This window comes from Diadema antillarum, unplaced genomic scaffold (genome assembly GCF_040938485.1).
Source record: "Diadema antillarum isolate AM-2024a unplaced genomic scaffold, OU_Dant_1.0 seq00001901_RagTag, whole genome shotgun sequence".
Classification (NCBI taxonomy): Eukaryota; Metazoa; Echinodermata; class Echinoidea; order Diadematoida; family Diadematidae; genus Diadema; species Diadema antillarum.
Genome location: NW_027272567.1, coordinates 346,526 through 366,325, shown reverse-complemented (window position 1 = coordinate 366,325; position 19,800 = coordinate 346,526). Strand labels below are relative to the sequence as shown.

At 39.4% G+C, this 19,800-nt stretch overlaps 1 protein-coding gene across 1 annotated transcript; it reads right to left on the bottom strand.

Moving 5' to 3' along the window:
* Window positions 1-3,811: 3,811 nt before the first annotated feature.
* Window positions 3,812-16,147, bottom strand: LOC139713067 (glycoprotein 3-alpha-L-fucosyltransferase A-like). The gene is made up of 2 exons (XM_071624828.1): window positions 15,306-16,147; window positions 3,812-4,322 (listed from the first exon to the last, which is right to left on the bottom strand). Exons 1-2 carry the CDS (start codon window positions 16,145-16,147, stop codon window positions 3,812-3,814), a joined length of 1,353 nt encoding a protein of 450 aa, XP_071480929.1.
* Window positions 16,148-19,800: the final 3,653 nt, after the last annotated feature.

Sequence of the window (19,800 nt, the reverse complement as noted above, 5' to 3'; positions counted from 1 at the left end):
AGATACTCAGTAGAGCAGTATAACACCTTTCCAGTGTTAAACCTTTCCTTGTTACATACCATGGAATACACTTGACGTTATGATTAAAACATCATATCATCTATTATTTTCTATAATTTTAGCAGCATTAATGGCAAAATATTTAATTAACAAGAATGAAGTTAACTCGTTTTGTGATCAACCTCTTTATAAGTTTTGGGCTAGAAATATCACTGTTTCGTATAAGCTTGTGAAATCTTAGACAGGCAAAGTCATCGTGACCTGGACTTTATATATATTATAGTATATGTATGTATATATATATATATCACACATATATATGTATACATATAGTGAAAACTTTGAGCAAAGAAAATGGGTTTTCATCGGGATTCGAACCCGAGACCTCCGGATTACTAGACCGGTGCTCTACCGACTGAGCTATTGAAAGCCCTAGTTCGGTGTTCGTCCCAAACCCTTAATTCTCTTTGCTCGTGTGGTCAGAAGCTATAGTGTGTGTAAGTGTGCCACACACACACACACATTAACCTGACATAAACCAAAAGGATGTAAATCAACTTTGGAATAAATGCGAGGGATCATCGAAGCGATGCAGCTTTTTTTTATTATTTTGTAATATATTTTGAAACAAAGAAGGGAAAACTGACCAGAAACAAATAATAAACAGTGAAAACTTTATATATATATATATATATATATATATGATATATATATATATATATATATATACAGTATATATATATATATATATATATATATGTATATATATATTTGTTATGTAATAGCCGAAAGAATATATCATAAATGATTATTAACATACATAGATATAATTATGGACAGAAATTGCTCCTTTATTGTAGCGACTTTTTGTTATAATCGCGTTCGTTTTAACTGCACTGCATTGTATCATCGTTAAGTCTATTATCATTATTTCCTCTTATTCTATTTTGACACTTATTTCAATGATGATATTATAAAAATCTACTACATTCCTCTCGATTATTTGACGGTTTTTTCTTTTGATAACGTGGACATTTGTTGAAAGTTGAGAGTAGAGATAGCACAATATGAAGACAAAAAACTCCATCAAGCCGTGTTCTTTATCAGAATGTTCTTTAATGCACAACACGTTTTATGTCATTTGCAATGGAAATAAGACTATTTTCAAAACTGTATGGAAATACAAGTAAAAACACAACTTTAAGGCACTTCATGACTTGGTCACACTTATACACACAAGAATCGACATTGCACTGTGAAAAGGTCACCAGTACCACTTATACCATGTTAGTAAAACAACAACAGAATAGAAACTGGAAAGCAAATCTAATGTACTATGAGAATTGAACTACAGTGTACTTTGTACTCCAAAACCTTTGCCCATGGTACTGTCATGCACTCTCCCCAGTTCATTCAACCTCTCCAGCTAATTAGCTTTAGTTTGTTTGGTGTATGTGACATGATTATCCCGGCTCTTGATTGTTGACCCATTTACAATTAAATTTTCCATTCATCGCTATTCTTTGCCCCCCCCCCTTTTATCTATTTTTTTTTTTTCAGCAGCAGAATCAGTTAAGGCCAAGCACATAACTCCCTATAGTGGATGATCCGCGAATCATATTATAACCACTATCGTCTCGTACGTCTTACTTCTCCCGTTTGATTTGAAGAAAAATCCGAAGTCAGACGTTAACACAGGTCACTCCCCTTTCTCCGTTCTCTCGCTTCTCTCTTATGGTGAGTTACCCCGTCGAAAGTCGAACGCCAGTCGACTGATGTTCGTGATGGTGTCACGAAGGGAGCCTAGCGACGGCTTTCTTCACCCCGGGAAACACCCATTAAGCAGATGTAACGACCCGCGACGAAAGACTTGTGTTGAATTATGAATGTCACAGGCGTGTTGTACTGCTCCATCATCTCATGGCGGTTCAGGTGAAGAATTAAGGATTGCCAAAGAAGTACTAACTTGAAAAAGTACAGCATATCGACCCCTTTGCACAGTATCAAGACAAGTATACCCGCTGTTACAGCATGACCTTAAATTTACATTATGATGAAACCTTTTACCACCGAACTATGACTGACCTTTGACCCTGTCCGGACAAAGGACAGTCAGGGAAATACTTTCCCAAATGTCCATACCTTACACGCAGTTACATCATAAGACTCATGCCTCTTGAAGTTTGTGGCAACGAAATCATATTTTAGTTAAATTTTTGGAGACCTTAAAACTTGAGCTTTCACTTCACTTCTTAGGTAATAGCCTTTAGCCAATGCGGTCTGGGCTTATATCCCCTGCGTGTCTGAATCGAGACTAATTGCGATACAGCAACGAACACAGTCAGATGGTCCAGCGATCAGTGCTGTCACGCACACTGCGATAGTCTATTTTCAGACACTGCTGAGAGGCAAAATGCGCGCGAGGCCTTGTCCAAAGGCTACTTGGGTAATGGAACGATTAACTTTTATCGTTCTTCCAAATCTATATGGTCTATATATTCATAGCTGAAATCAATGCTATTGAAAGACAGTTTCAACCAATTTACAATGACCTTTGGCATTGACCTCTTACGGGACATACTACATTAAGGAAGTGATTGTTTTTTGTTTGTTTTTTATATTACCCTTCCGATCGAAATGCATATCAGTGGCTATTCTTACAACATTAAGTCATTTTAGCCAAGGTTCTATGAGGTTCTATTTCTGCCGAAATTTGTATCAATAATCCACACCTCACGTAAAATAGCTTGGGTCAGGTAAAATGAATATGATAAAGAGCCGGGTTTTTTGTGTGTGTTGTTGTTGTTTGCTGTTGTTGTTGTTGTTTGTTGTTGTTGTTGTGTGGTTGTTGTTGTTGTTTTTTTTTTTTTTTACAAATCACGATAACTAGATATATGGGGCAGCTGCACGGACGGACAGACAGACAGACGGACAACCAGAAAGATTCTGCCTCCTGCACAAATTCTTGTGCATGAATATGATAAAAAATCTACGATGAGATCACAACGAAGTTTTACTTTTAATTCCCGTTTCCATGATAACACACAAAACAAAGCGTCATCGTGAATTTGTCATGTCTGAGAAGAAAGTATATATATATATATATATATATGTATATATAAATATATATATATATGTATGTATATAAATATATATATATATATATATATATATATATATATATATATAAACATGCAACGAATTGTTACGACTAGATTCACTTTTCTTCGTAGAGCACGATTACATTAGGGAGGTGATAAAATCCGTTCACTGTGACAGACTTTGAGGGGTAGGATTTTGTAAAAGGTAGCAGTTAAACATGTTTGAATTCTTCTTCTTTTGGAATTACTGTCTACCTGTATTCGGACTGGATACACTGGTCTTATTATCAGTAATGATGAGCATTACTTCAAATAATGAACGCAGACAGAAAAATAAAAGGCACTCCCGAAGTTTGAGAAAATATGGAGACAGATGAAGTAACATTAGCTTGCTTGTCAGTGCTTGTGGTGCAAGTGCTAATAGCGATGGCAATAAACTTAATCAAAAGAGCCTTGTATAGTACACTCATTTAAATGCTTTCAATATTAGAATTGGACCTCAGAAAGAAAAAGCTGTATCTACAATGTCTTAGGTGTTTGTGATTGTTGTATTGAACTCGCCGCTCCACCACTCGTAAAGGCCTACTAGTAGCTGAGGTAAGGATAACGGTTCCTTTTAAGACAAAAACAAGAGGAACAATCAACTGGAATACAAACAGGAGAAGCATGAATCGGCCGTAAGCGAAATATCGCGAACACGAACCTCTAGTCTAGTCGGGTATTTTCCCAAAACTCCTGCACGACTGTGTCCACCATTGCCTCCAGTCCTTCTGTGGTGTAGGCCGGTAAGTCCCGTTGGCCAGTGCTTTTTCGTCCGCTACCAGCCTATCCCCCACCTGACACATGATGTTTGGTCCCGTCCCGTATGGTTTCAGGGATCCCTTCTTTTTCCACGCAAAATACGAATTGTACAGCGTGTCATTTCCGTCGACGCGCCGGATGTATGCCGCAAGTTCTCTAACTGTCGCGAAGTCCTGAATGTGGATGAATGAGTTCGGGGGAGCGACTTTCTCGTAGTCAGAGCGCGGCGGGCCATGGACTATCGGCACGAGACCGCGAACCAGGGACTGGATCCAGAACTTTTCCGTAATGTAATCCGTGCACTCGCTGTTTTCCAGCGCCAGGAAAAACTTGTATTGGGCTAGCTTGCGATTGCACTCCTCGGAACCCCGTTGGCATGTAAGATTCCCGCACCGGCCGTACATATCGACAGGGATGTACCTATACGATAAGGGTAAATCAATGTTAAATGTTTCAGTCAGAAGAATGCATTACTAAAAGTGGGGGGGGGGGGGTGGGAGGTTACACCCCTCCCCGAAAAAAAAAATAGAAATGTCCCTATGTGACTGGTATGCCTCTGACACAATGTATGGTTCTCCCAATAAGTCGAAACTACGTCTTCACAGTGTGTGATGACTGTTTCACATAATTATTTTGCAAAAATAGATAAATAAAATGACATGTCTGTCACAAATATGGTGATCACATTCTTTGAAGTATGATTAATTGGATCAATGGCAATGATGATTATTGTTTAAGAGAGCAGATAGGGGATTTGACAACTGTTACTTGACCTTTAATCTTTTATGCTTTGACACATTTCCAATGTACTGAGAAAAGGTGTAGTATCAACATTTTATATTATTATTCTAGCATATTAACCTGGTCTTTAACCTTTGACCTTTGACCCCAATTACCCAATAAATCATTGATAGGCAGTACATGCATAGATATTTACGAAGTTTCATGGAGACACCTTGAGGCACTTCCGAGATAAGAAGGAAGAAGTGAAATGCGGCTTTATTATCACTTGACCTTTAACCTTCTGACCTTAGATCTATTGACCAAACTCTTTCCAGAGAATTTCGATTTGTAATACATGTATACACAAGAAAAGTCCTCAAGGCTTTGCAGATATATATATATATATATATTATGAGGGAATTAGTGAAATTTTTGAAAAAGGGAAATTTTAGCATTTTCACACTACCTTTGACTTTTATAACCTCACGTCCCGAAACTTTTTTTTTCTCTCTCTCTCTCTGTTTCTCTTTCTCTCTCCCCCCCCCCCCCCCAAAAAAAAAAAAAATCTTTCCCGGGTAATGCATGTAGGCCTATACACCAAGTTTATTAGAAAATCCCGTCATTGAATGCATAGAAACAGTCAAAATTTTGATCATGTGTCATTGACTTTGACTTTGGGCAATTGTATCCCAAAATTGGCACAACTTCGTCCACAAAATTTATACCTCAAACGGTTTTTAAGTTACGCTGTCCACTTACTGAAAGAGGTATTCCTCTTTCACAAACATTACTCTTGAGTTTGGGATCATAAATTTATTGGGAAATTGCATTTTCAGCAGTTTTTTCTACAACCCATTGTTGGTAGAGTATTGTAAGGTTTTTCTTTTGCCCCATTTCATTTCTTGAAAATCCTAGTTACACAATCTCCCCCTTTAACTCTAATAACTTTTGAAATGATGATGCTAATGCTTTGAATCTTAAAGGGAAGCAGTCCTGAGATTTTCACTGTACTGATAATTAAGAAGAGTAAAAAATATAAACTTTCACCAATTTATACGCTTGGACATCAAAAATTGTCTCCGTACGCGATTTTTGAAAAATAATTCCTGCAAGCGATCGTGAAAGAGCCGGCAAAAAGATGCTACGTAGTGCATGCCCTACTCACCAAGTTGACAGCCGTGCCTCTAAAAACCAATTTAAGTGTTCAAATGATTAGTTGCAATCTTATCATATAATGTGAAAGTTTGTGGTTTTATAATTTCAAACAAAATATTTCAAGCTTAGATATATATAATTTACGAAAAATTAATATTGTAAACATAAATTTATATGTATTTTTAAACCAAATATACCATGAACTTGACATCAAATAGGCACGGTCGTTTTCTAGCTTCCGTCCGTGTTGCATACTTCTTAGCGTAGAAACCACTCTCGCGCGCAAATCCTTACCATACCATGTATGCATACACAGTACACTCGACTCCGTCCAGTCGATTTTGGCATTCAAACCGAAGAAAACCTGTGCATGAGAGAGTCGAATTCTTCAAAGAAAATATTGTTTGTATCTCAATATTTCTGTAAGTAGTCAGATAATCGCCTTTCCTCGAAAAAAAAAAAAATATGACGTGAGCCGGGAAGGGTTAACACAGGGGGTCGTAGGGATATGATTTCGCTCCACTTTGCCGTGCATGTCCAGTCGGCACTGGCAGCAGCTAGCTCAGTGGCACTGTACTGCAGTCCAACCCCGGCTGCAGGCCCACGGTAAATTAAACATAGCTAGCCACTTTCCTTACCTCTCTACGCTTTTTTCCCTCGGTTCTCTTCGAAGTCGATGCTCGAGGTGTTTCTGTTTTATAACTCATGTGAGCAAATGGTCAGGATTGCATCTGGTTTCAGGAGTTTTCTCGGTTTATAACCGAGGGCCACAGCCTGCCGGTCCACGTAAAAACATCGCTTCACAAATTGTCCACGCACAGGTAGGTCACAACACGATTTCGAGATTTTGTAGGCCCTAAGTTTCTTATGTTCGGCATCGTTGTACCGATATTTCCCAGCCATACAGCTCACCTTTCACGATACTTTTGTTGGTCTGGGACGGAAAAAAAGGATTTTCCTGGGAAATTTTCTGCACGATTCGAGCAAAACTACTGACCAGACGACGCTGAATGCGGTCGCCCCTGTAGTGTACTAGCGCTAGCAGGCCTGTGTAGAATCGTTTCTACCTACAAATATGTACACTCTGTACGTAACTATAGAACATGCATGAGCGGCGACAGGTAGGGCTGCAGCGGCGCTTGAGACTGGAAAAGTGCGAAGGGCAAACCGCGTACGGGGTGCGTACGCGTATCTACCGTAGATCTATCATCTAGTTGTACCGTCCACACGTGCGAATATAATACACAATACATACACACACACACACAAACACACACACACACACACACACACACACACAACGTAGAAACAATGTCAAATACGAGTCGGAGTAGCCACCGACGTCTTCATGCATCCGGGTAAACTAGGGAGCGTACGGATAACGAGCAGAACACGGCTGGGAAGAGTTGTGCATCGACGACGTATGACTCTCCGCCAAGACTTGCTCATTAGCATATTCACCATGCAGAGTCACACTTTTTCAACCAAAATGTACGAGCTTATTTGGTGATTTTAAAGTTTGTTTTTGGTGAAAGTAGTTCATTGGAGGTACCAACAACAACATATTTTTTTTTTAAATTTCGTGAGGACTGTGTCCCTTTAATATTTAACATGGACCGAATATGTTGCAATGAGGGCGCTGCAAGGGAGACGGACGTGATTGTATTTGAGCTCCAAAATCTTGCCAGAATTGTCTTTTTTATGCCTGTGGAGTGAACTATTTTACCCGGATTCGACAATTTTCAGATGATGATTCGTGATTATGATCATCTTTAGTGCAATTCCAGGACTAGTCTGTGGACCTGTTTGTGAAACTCTGACGTTAAACTAGAATGACTCTCAGCCCAGACGTATGTCCCCCAGCCCAGATGCATGACTTTGTGTAAAGTGAGTATGACGTGCCGTGATTATCTGCAACGATACGAGTGTGAGACCGATGTAATGATCTCGCCCTAAACAAGACTAGTGTTAAGTGTATGCCGTTTGACAAATTCTGCCGTATCACTTTCACCTACATAATAACTGTGTATTTGATATGAAGTCAGGGATGGTAAAACTGAAAACGAACTCCTACCGAGGAACCCCTGGTGGAAAAGAATTCAGATGTAAATTGCCCAAGTATGTGACAACTGAGAGCTTACGAACAGCCATTAGGCATCTGCACTGCTCCTATGAAAAATACGGCGGAAGTGGGAAGGATGGTTACATTAGCTACATGACTGATTTACTAGGGCGTATCTTCCCAAGCCTTGAAAAGGGGATATGCAGTCATTTTGTACATACATTCGACTTTGAGAACATGGGATCTACATTAAAACAAGATGGCGCCAGTGCAGCTGACTGCATTACCAAGCGAGACCCTAACAAAAGTCACACCGCCCTTGACAAAAGTGGGATTTCGAACGAACAAAACGTCATGTCTTGTAAGAGCTGCAGCACAATCGTGGAGTCACTCTCTGCTCTTCGAGAACAAATGAACGCGCTGAACCAGAAAGTAGATGCTTTTGTGTCATGCAACAAAAATCCCGCCCAGAGCCTGTCTCACAATCACTCCAACTCAGCAAACAATACAGCCGGCAAGCAGCCCCTACCTGAGGAGGGAGCTGACCACCTGGACTCGCAACCCTCGCTTTCAACGGATGACAAACTTCAACGACAACTACACGACTACAGAGAAAAGCACCGCGCCCGTTATGCCACAATGAACACCAAATCCCAGGTGTCTGATCAACGCCCGGAAATCGTCGATGTGTTGATAATTGGTGATTCTATGGTCAAAGCAATAAAGCCATCAAAACTGTCCAAAACACGCAGGATCCGGTGTAAAACCATCCCGGGAGCTAAGATCGAGAGCGCCTCAGATGTCGTTCTGTCTAACGCGTGCTCTCTAAGTCCCAAGGAGATGATTCTGCACTTAGGGACGAACAACATCGTGGACGACGGAGCCGACGAGATCATTGCCAAAATCTCGTCCCTCGCAGATGAAGTCATCGAAAATAGCCCCTCGACGAAAATCACTGTGTCAACCATCATTCATCGCAAAAACGAATCACGAGAGATGTCTCAGAAAATCAACGCCGTCAACAATGAGCTCAAAGTTTTAGCCAATCAGCGCAAATGGGATATCATTGCAAACGACAACATCAGCCCCGATCCGCATATCAACAGAGATGGCGTCCACCTGAATGCTGTTGGAACCCGCGTCTTTGCCACAAACATCATCGCGCACCTCCGGAATGAAACGCATCAGTGGAATATCACCAACACAAGGTCGCACCAACAACAGCAACAACAGCAATTCCAGCAGGATAAACAAGGAAATTGGCAACAGCACCTCTCCTACGCCAACGCCGCTAGAGACCAGGCTTCACATTTTCACATCACGGGCCGTCAGTGGACGCGACCAAGAGGACGGGTATTCCCCCGAGATTGGTTAGACAGCTTACAAACCACTCACAGGCTGCTGAACCAGAGACCAATGTAGAAAACACCAATCGAATCTCTTCCACTGAACAAACAAAAGTAGAATCTGAGTTTTCATGTAGATATTACGAGCTTGAGGAAGGATCCTTCCCTCGTATCCCTGGTCGTGGTCTTAAAGTAGGACATATTAATATTAATTCTCTTCCGGCAAAGATTGATGAACTAAGATTCAGTCTAGAAAATAAACCATTTGATATTGTTGCCATAAGTGAGTCCAAATGTGATAATACAATTGCTGACTCCGAGATTGATATAAATGATTACACGATCATCCGCAAAGATCGTAACAGACATGGCGGAGGTGTAGCCATATATGTTAGCAATACTTTGGTTATTAAAAGTGTTAACAATGTTGAAGGTGATATTGAAGCAATCTGTATACAAACAGTAATAAAAGGTGGTAAGCCATTGGCTGTATGTGTTGTCTATAGACCGCCAAATTCATCTCCAGAGTTTTTCGATTCATTAAGTGATATGGTAGGCAATATTGTAACTCAAATGCACAATGATGTTATTATAGTTGGTGATTTCAACTGTGATATGACCCAATCCAGGAATGATAGTACCTCAAATAATCTGCAGTTGATAATGTCAGGATTTTTATTTTATCAATTGGTCGACATCCCAACTCGCATAACACATTCTTCCAAATCTATTATTGATTTGATATTTTGCACTGATCCAGATAATCACAGTATTTCAGGAGTTTTTACTACGTCATTTAGTGATCATTATTTAGTGTTCACGGTGTATGGGGATGAGAGCCCCAACTCAGTTGAAAATACCATTGTATGGAGAGATTACAAAAACTTAAACAGTGAAGAGTTTTATAAGGCTCTGTCTGAGGAAAACTTCAGCATTATTTACAGTATGTGTGAAACAAATGAAGCATGGAAACTTTGGTACACCCTACTCATGAAAACTGTCAATGAGCACATCCCATATAAAAGGAAACGGCTGAGAAATAATCCATGCCCTTGGATTACCGGAGAAATCATTGCCTTAATGAACCGTCGTGATCATTTTCATAAAAAGGCTAGGAAAACATTTTCCCAATCTCACTGGATTGAATACAAATCACTGAAAAAAGCTGTGAAATGTGAACTAAAAAAAGCAAAATTTCATTATATGGAAGCTCTTATAAATAGTGATCAGTCACACTCTAACGCAATATGGAAAGTGTTAAAGAGTATCACCAATAAACAAGGAAACAAAAATATAACTCTGACGGTAAATGGAAAAGATTTCTCCGAACCCAACGATGTTGCAGAATGTTTTAATAATCATTTTATTGATTCTGTTAACGATCTAGTACAAGAACTTAATGATGATGAAACCTCTCCGTCAGTTGTATCATCACATTACAACAATTATGCAGAGAAAGATATCACGTATGATTTACCCGTTGTTTCACAAGACTTTGTTGTAAAAATGATAAATGAATTTCCATGCAAGAAAGCTACAGGATATGATGATATATCGGTCAAACTCCTTAAACGATTAATCAATGCTCCTAATGTTATAGGTACGCTGGTGCATATACTAAATTTATCACTCGCTGAAGGAGTGTATCCATCAGACTGGAAAATAGCAAGAGTTCAACCAATTCCAAAGTCAGCTGATAAACATTGTGTGGAAAATTATAGACCGATAGCAATTCTTTCCGTGCTCTCAAAAATTATTGAAAAAGCTGTTGCTTCGAACTTCCTTAAATATTTGATAACAAATGATATATTATCACCAAATCAGTTTGGATTTCGTCCAAACCACTCCTGTGAGATTGCTTTACTTTGTATGGTTGACGAATGGTCCCGCCACGTAGACCAAGGGAATATGAACGGAATTGCTTTCATTGATTTACGCCGTGCATTTGACACCGTAGATCACTCTATTTTGTTAGCTAAACTTAAAACATGCGGTTGTACTGCACACAGTGTGAAATGGTTTGCATCGTATCTAAGAAACCGCAAACAGTTTGTTTCAGTTGGTAAAGGAATATCCTCAACAAAGGAAGCTAACATAGGTGTCCCACAGGGCTCCATTCTAGCCCCCACTTTGTTTTCATTATTTATAAATGACCTTCCACATTATGTCACAAGTGCTTCAATTTACATGTATGCTGATGACACAACCGTGTCAGTACCAGGAAAATCTAAAGAAGTAGAGAGTAAACTCACCCAGGCATTAAATGAAACCCAAGTATGGATAAGAAGAAACAGGCTAATTTTGAATTTAAAGAAAACGAAAGTAATGTTACTTGGGTCAAGACAAAGATTGAACTCTATCCCTGATCAATATCTATCAATTGATATGAATGGGCATGTATTGGAATGCCTGAATGAAGTAAAATGTCTTGGTGTAATAATTGATCATTATTTAGATTTTAAGAAACATATTGAGTTTGTAGCAGCAACAATGAAACAAAAATTAGGGCTTATCGGGAGAATTAAATACTGCCTTAATGATTCTCAATTGATGAAATTATACTGGGGTTACATAATACCCCACATATTATATTGCTGCAATGTATGGTCTGGCAGATCAGAATCTAACTATGATATTTTAAACAGGCTGCATAAGAGAGCAGCATATATGATAGCGAATTGTTCATGGGAAACCCGCTCTGAGGTCTTCAGAAAACTGAATTGGCCCCAGTTACATCAAATTTTTCATAGGTCCTCCTGCTGTTTGATGTAAAAATGTGTATATAAACTATCTCCTGCTATACTGTATGAGAAATTCTCATTTGTCGACGATGTGTCGTCAAGAGTAACCCGTAGTACAGATAAACTCCTTTTAAGACTCCCGAAATGTCGTACAGCCTTTTATCAAAAATCTTTTGTTTATGCAGGCTCAGAAAATTGGAACAGACTCCCCGAACCTGCCCGCTTCACAAATAGCATAGCATCATTTAAATACCACCTTAAACACACATAAAAGAGGTGCTTAATCCCTGTCCCCGATCAATTGTTGAGCACCCATTCTTGGAGCATCTCATCACCTCTATTCTCCCATCTTTTCTATAACGTACATGCGCTTCGGCCACAATATTGAAAGGAAGCAAATATTTTATCCCTGTGAGGAGCAGATGTTGCATGATTGAATGAACTGATTGTAAAGTGTGTTGAGGGCAATTAAAAACCTTGTACTGATAATCAATGGGACCCCTGTTTATAACACACATTACCTCGCGGTAGAACAGCGGGATGAGTTGCAGCCGCCTAATAGGAAATACTGAATCATTTCCTTTCCTCTTTCTAGGTGTCATTTTGTCTTATCGTGTTTCCAGGTGTTTGTACATGTGCGTTCACTTCATTTTTATATTTGACTGTATTACGTGTCCCGTGCTGATCTGCCACAATTATCTATTTCTAAACAAATTGTTTTCTTATTGTTGGTGTTGTTACCGTTGTGGATGTTGTTGTTCATGTTTCATGGATTTTTACGAAAACAGAGCCCTGAGGAAGACCGGCAGTTAGTCTATTTTAAATCTGTATGATTGTATGATATTATTTTATTTACATACTTGATGTGTGTGATTACTTTATACTGTTTTGAAATGTAATAGTTCATCCTGTTTATATATCTCATGCTGATCAGGCTACTCTGGATAAAGAATTGCAATAAATAAATAAATAAATAAATGTTTATAGAACATGCTCAATTTCAGATTAATCTGATAATCTCTTCATTGTTGTTGCTACAGCGGTTTATACCGTGTTTTTGTTCCATTCATGGCACAGGTAGCACGGCTTAGTAAAGACTAAGTGCTTGATTAGACCCTGTACCTCAGAGTCTCTTTTCTCAGTTCAAACTTTTCCAGAGTGTGGGGTTATTTTCCAATATACAATAGGTAAGAAGAATCCATTTGAATGGAGTTATACATAACTTAAAGCTTTGGAGTCTGCTCTTTCAGAGTCTGCCCTCCAATGAACATTTATGTAAGGCGACTCTATGTTGGTTTTGTAGTGCATGGTCACATACAACAAACTAACTAAAACGCAGTCTTTCCACTCAATTTTCTTTTAGCCAAACTTTGCTGCTAAATCTTCACATTATCATGTTTGTGACTCTGACATTCATCGAATAACTTACTAATATTTAGAAAGAGATCTACTGGGATTGAGAATAAGTCAATAAAGACATACGTAATCAGAGCTTTCAAAGGATCGAAAATTCGAGTTGGACACAAGAGTTTCTGTCGTGTATGATTCGTGGCCGATTACAAGATCAGTTCAACAATAATAAGAGGCCTTTCGAACAGCCAATACAAACAACCGCCGATGAAAAACTAAGGTATCTGTACCGGGTAAATACCACAGTTTCTACTTTGTATTGTAAAACACTGACAAAGAAAATTCAATCCCACTGGGAACTAAGAGCGCAAACTACCCATAAAATAGTAATGTTAAAGCCGAAATAAGTCATGAAATCATCACGATCCCGCTGGGCGCCAACAACGTAAAATAAGTTGAATAATGCATGTTACTACACTTGTGGCCATGCTAAAAAAAACCCAAACCAAACAAAACAACAACAAAAAACTATAAAAAAAACACACAAAAACGTTCTTGAACATTTTATGTTGTATTTCACAAAGGTATTTTTTTTTTAAATCTTCCAAATGGTTACATGAGAAAAAAAATATGGGCATTGAATAAATCACGAATTCGACCCTGCCGTGCACTTTTCAAGGAGGCATATGCAACGCAAGGGATTTTTTTTTTTATTTTAAAGGAAAATTAAATACACGTTTCGACCCCCTTCTTCTTCTTGTTTTTTTTTCCTTCTCCTCTTACTTGTATCAACTCATAAATGGTCTCTTTTTTAATTTCTTGTAATGATGATGGCCTATGTAAGCCTACCTGTGCAATAACAAGACAAATACACTCTTATTTCTGCCGAGTCAAAATTTCAACTCTGAATCCGAGTCAAAAAAATTTCACTCCGATCCGTGTCAATTTAACACCAACCCTGTACTTCTGACTCAAATCTGAGTTATCATTTTGGTCATCGGACTTTTTTACACCTGCGCAGAGTCACATCAGAAATACCCAGCGCGGTGTACATGACATACGCGCGCTACAATATGACAAAACATGTCATGTGTCCTATGTGACGTAGTACCCCCCGCGAAAGAAAACAAAAAAACAAAAACAACAAAACAACAAAAAAAGTCATTTCTCGACGATCTGCCGCGGCCGCGAGATGTCTTGCAACTTTTTGTCTTCAACATGGACAATTTTGTGTGCACTTTTCTAGAGGAATGCGGAATGGAGGAATACATAGGAGTTTTCATCGGTGAGTACCCACCTCATTCACAACACTCATAAATAATTGCCTGAAACATGGTCTAAACAGTCAGTTTTATTTAGGGCAAAATGAACTTTCGACACGGACACATTGACTGTTAATGGCGTAGCCGTAGGCGGCCATACGGTAGCTCGTATCTTTTGTACGTAGCCCTGGGCTATATGCTATACGTTAGAACCAATCTACAATAGATGTGAACCTACCTAACTACACCTCTACTTACATTGCAATGCCGGAAACGACACCGTATCAGAGTGAAATTGTGATTTTTTGATTCGGAAATCCGTGTCATTTCGCTGGAATAGATTGCACCTAACTGACCCCATTCCTAGTCAAATTTTACACTTTCCGAGTTAATTTGACGTCACAGAAATGACTCGGAAAGTAACTCAGAATCCGAGTGAAATCATTGGACTCGGAAGTGCGAGTAGCTTACACTCGGAAGGAGTTGACTCCTAGCTGGCGCCATTTCCGAGTCACATTTAACACTTTGCGAGTTATTTTTGACGCCGCAGAAACAAGAGTGTACTCCATGCGTATTCTTTGTTTTTGTTTTAGCGAAAACGGTTATAACGAGCAATCGGCTGTAACAGCGTGTTGACCGCGTCCATCACCCCAAAACCTGTTCGGGGATCTGGCGGTACCATAAATACAGACTTCACAATCATAAAAAGTGAAAGCTCGTTTAAATCAGCATGGTATAACTGTAGGAGTGCATAGGGAACGTACTTAGCAAGCTTCTTCACCAGAGCGGTTCGCGGCCAGGATGTCGCGCCGCAGTTGGACGCCATCCACACCACGAGCTTCGTCCTGTTCTCGGCCCAGTTTCTCTCTTCTCCCGGACCGAGTTCCGGCTTCCCGTCGACGTACTGTCCGTAGTCGGCTCGGAAGTCGGAGTCGAATCGAAACGACATGACGTAATCATACGAGTTGTGGTAAAACTCTGGGGGAGGGATGACGCGCCTTTTCGTATGGAGAGGACTTTCCAGGGTGTAAAACACCCACTTTTGGCCAGCTGGACGGTGGCGATGCATGCTAGCCCAATCCCACTTAGTCCAATGGTAAAGGATGACCGCCTCGCTCTTTTGCATCGTGTTGAATTTCGTGTCTACACTGAGTGTGACGTCACAAGTACTTCCGGGACACGTGATATTGTGGACGCCTGGTTTAAAACCAAGTTCGCCCTTTCGATCGCACCAAAGATGCACTCGCCTGTAGCAGGTCGAAGAGTGAGTGGCTTTTGACCAATTCGTGACAATCTGCATTCGTAGACTGGCATTAGCACGACCCCTCGAGCTAGTCAAGATGATCTTTGACTCATTCGGGACAAGCCCAAGGTTTCCTTTTGGCTCTGCAACATTGTCGTTCCGCTTAATCGTAGCTGGTGCATTCAAAATTTCGTGTCTCCTCGAGTCGTAACTAGATGAGTATTCTCTTTTCAGCTCCATCGACAGCGAGAAGAACTTTCTGGCCGCATGCTCGTCCACATCACTGAGTAAGGTGATCAACTGGTACAGACTCACGATAAACGTCACTAGGATGAGCGTGCCGATGTTTCTCCTTAATCTCATTCTTGAATTGTTTCCAACGCACAACAATAGAAAGACCTGAAAGGAAAAACAGCTGGAAACGAAAAATAAAAAATAATGAACTGCGTATCAAGTTCCATATCATAAGTTCATACATGACACTTTATTTACATTTTGATGTTCACTTTTGAACTGCTACCCTTAGAATGACGTTTAATTTACCATATGCATCAACTCGATCGTGTCATCATACGACTGGCCTATAGCTGAAGTATAGTGATTATAAATAACTTCTTTTGAGTGAGTTCACTGATCTCTTTCGTTGCCCTGTGGGTCTATCAGTTCATGGATTTGTCTGTTCCACACTTCACATCCCATCAAATATTGTCACGTGACATTCGAAGATGGAGTTACAAAAAAGAAAATGCGGACATTAGCAAAAATGCCATGACCCTTGACCATAAGCTTTTTGACGTCCATTCAGGAATGGAATTGACATAATTGAACATATTTTTGAGAAAAAAATGGCTTTCGAAGCTTAATGTCCATAAGATGTCTCTAAAATAGTGAAGGGGGGGGGGGGGTAGAAGTCCATCTTCACATCCAAGAATTGCCCCCCCCCCCCCCCCGCACTGCAAAAAGTCTGGTATTAGATACCGAGCTGGTGTTAAATTTCCGGTGCTCATTTTTTGTGTTAGATTAACACCTCCAGGTGTCATGTCAAAATATACATATTTTTAATCGTTTCCTAGTTACTGTTCTTCTTGTTGATTTTAACTTCAACCAGACGATCGAGAATCTTCAGATAAAGGACTTGATTTTGAAAAAGAAAAAAGGTGTGAACACGTTTAGGCCTACACCACATTAACATCAGCTGATGTGGGTCTCCTATTGAAGCTGTACGAGTGTTATACCATTGACATAATACCAGCGATATCAAATCAACATCATGCGATGTCATTGTTGAATTAACACCAGCGCAGTGTCAAAAATATCACCAGGTACAGTGTGAAATCAACCTCACGAAGCGCCAGGTGAACACTGTTCAACACCATCACAACATACTTCGTACACCTGCGCGCGTGGTCCTATGAATTGACACTAGATCGGTGTTAGATTTAACATCCATGGTGTCAAATTCAGCACAGATGTTTTTGCAGTGTGTAATGCTAGTGTAAATATCTTTATCATGGCTAATCGTCTGTAGTTCATCATGCATCGTTCTTTTGTCTATGCACACAAATACGCATTCAATGAAAACTGTATTAAAGGCAGGGTGAAGCACAAGGCCCGTACGTACAGTCATTAGGGAGCTTTAGATTTTAGACGCGCGGACGTTCAGAGGGGAAAAAAAAAAAAAAAAACATGTTCTGAGCGTGCGCAGAAGCGTGCGTCAACTTGACCCGCGCTTCTGCGCACGCTCAGAACATGTTTTTTTTTTCCCTTTGAACGTCCGCGCGTCTAAAATCTAAAGCTCCCTACTCACCGATATGGCTTTTAGCTAAGCTGTAATTATTTTTAAATGAAAGAGGTTGAAGGCTTGTTTACCTTCCATCTCTCTACCGTTTGTCCTAATCACAACGCCATATTCATTATTCAAGCAGTGCAAGGACGAGGTATGATAAGGTTTTCGTGCACCTGATATGGAGGTCGCTTTTTTCTTTTTTTTACTACGAGTTACTAAAGGCATAGACAATATCTGTACCTAAGGGAAAGAAGTGTACGTAAAAAACAGTATCATACTCACTGAACCTGAACTGGAAAACAAATTTTACAAAATGAAAGTAGCAGAAATAATTCTATTATAAGTTTTCCGCCCAATTTCATCAGATTTACATAAGATTTAATGATGCGATCATTCAAGTTCAGGCGTATTTGAATAATGATCGAGATCAACATTCAAAAGGTTGACTCATTCATTTAATTTGATTTCATTAGCATTCTTGTTCGTGATTTTTTTTTTCACATGAACGAGTGAAAAGCGTGTACAAATTAAAATCGCACGGGAAATGTATTCAAATTCTCGTTAGCACCAACGGGATGAACGTTAAGGAATTCAAATTGGCGAGAAGACAAACATCTACAGCATTTTGACAGTCTTTCTCGTTACTGCTTATGTGTTTTGTAGCTACTCATTGGTTTGAACAAATAATGCAAACTTAATCTACTTTGAAATAGGACCCTTAACTTACATAAAACTCTCCCATTCCTCGACAAATCGCCATCTGAAACAACTCTCATACATGCGCATATGCATTAGGAGACATAAAGAGATCTAAGACGCCCGATTTAAATGCCCCTTTTTGATTCAATAAATATCCCTTAAGTCATCAAGTGAAGGATACTCCATAAGAATATGTCATGTGCACTGAAACTTAGTAATTATACTTGGGTAACCAATGTTGAGTTAATAAGTTGCACAGTTTTGAATTGATCCTGGTATACTTTAATTAACTTTTTTTTTTTTAATTCGTCCATGTATTTTTGCAAAGTGGCCTGTCTCTGACACTGTCTGACAACTCCTGTGCCCCACAGGGAAACAAATAAGCTGTGTGACATGTTTTAACTTTCAATGTTAATTTTAATGCCGAGATATGACGCCATTGCTGGTTAGATTTAAATCTGCAGAAAATTTGGAAATGATTAAACTGTGCCCCCTCCCCCCCGAATTATCGTGTCATTGTCTGTGTTATCGTGTCCTAATCGTCGCTACCCAAAACATGATGAATACTCACGGACAAGTGGTTATTTTCGTGAGGGTTTAGTTTTCGCGAATTTCGCAAATGGATCGCGAATTTAACAACATGCGAAAATGTCGCCATACACTAGAGTAACAATAAATACATGTATATATGCAAGATAGCGTTGGTGTCATTTCGCGAAATCAATATCTCGCGAAAATGTCTGTCTTTATAATTCACGAAAATATATGTTAGCGAAAATAACATCTTATACAGTACTCATGGACAAAGAAAGACGTTCATAATCAGTATTCGAGACTAGCTATATTTGCAATGGGAGCGGTCAGACTGGCAAAAGATTGCTCAAGAATTTTAAGATTGTGACACGTAGTTGTTGCGAAGTCTTCGCGATCCATTCTCGTCAGGCAAAACTTTGAATTCTTAAAGATGGTGATCTCAAACTTCTGAATCTTTTACCTGTGTGAACGCGCTCAATGAGAAGTGAAAGAACCAAAAGGTGGAAATAATAGATAAACAGCAGGGATTTGGGTTTAATCACCAATATACTCTCTAAAAAAAATCGAGTGAAAATATTCACTCTAAAAAGAGTGAATACAAAAAAGAGTTAATTTCGAGTGAAATTGGAGTGAATTTTGAGTGAAAATGTTCATTTTCACTCATTTTGGAGTGACGTCAGGGATCACTCCAAAATCTTCGAGTGATCCCTGACGTCACTGCAAAATGAGTGAAAATGAGCATTTTCACTCCAAATTCACTTCAATTTCACTCGAAATTCACTCTTTTTTGTATTCACTCTTTTTAGAGTGAAAATTTTCACTCGATTTTTTTAGAGAGTACATTCCTGAATGTGAGTGTTAGAGGAGGTGCAGTTCCGCGCCCTCTTATACTAAATACTTGGATTATAGTTATACACATTGGAAAATGCTGCCATCGACTTTTCAATAGTCATCACACAGGCTTCCAAACTCTTGAGGAACAATCTTTGCTTAACTG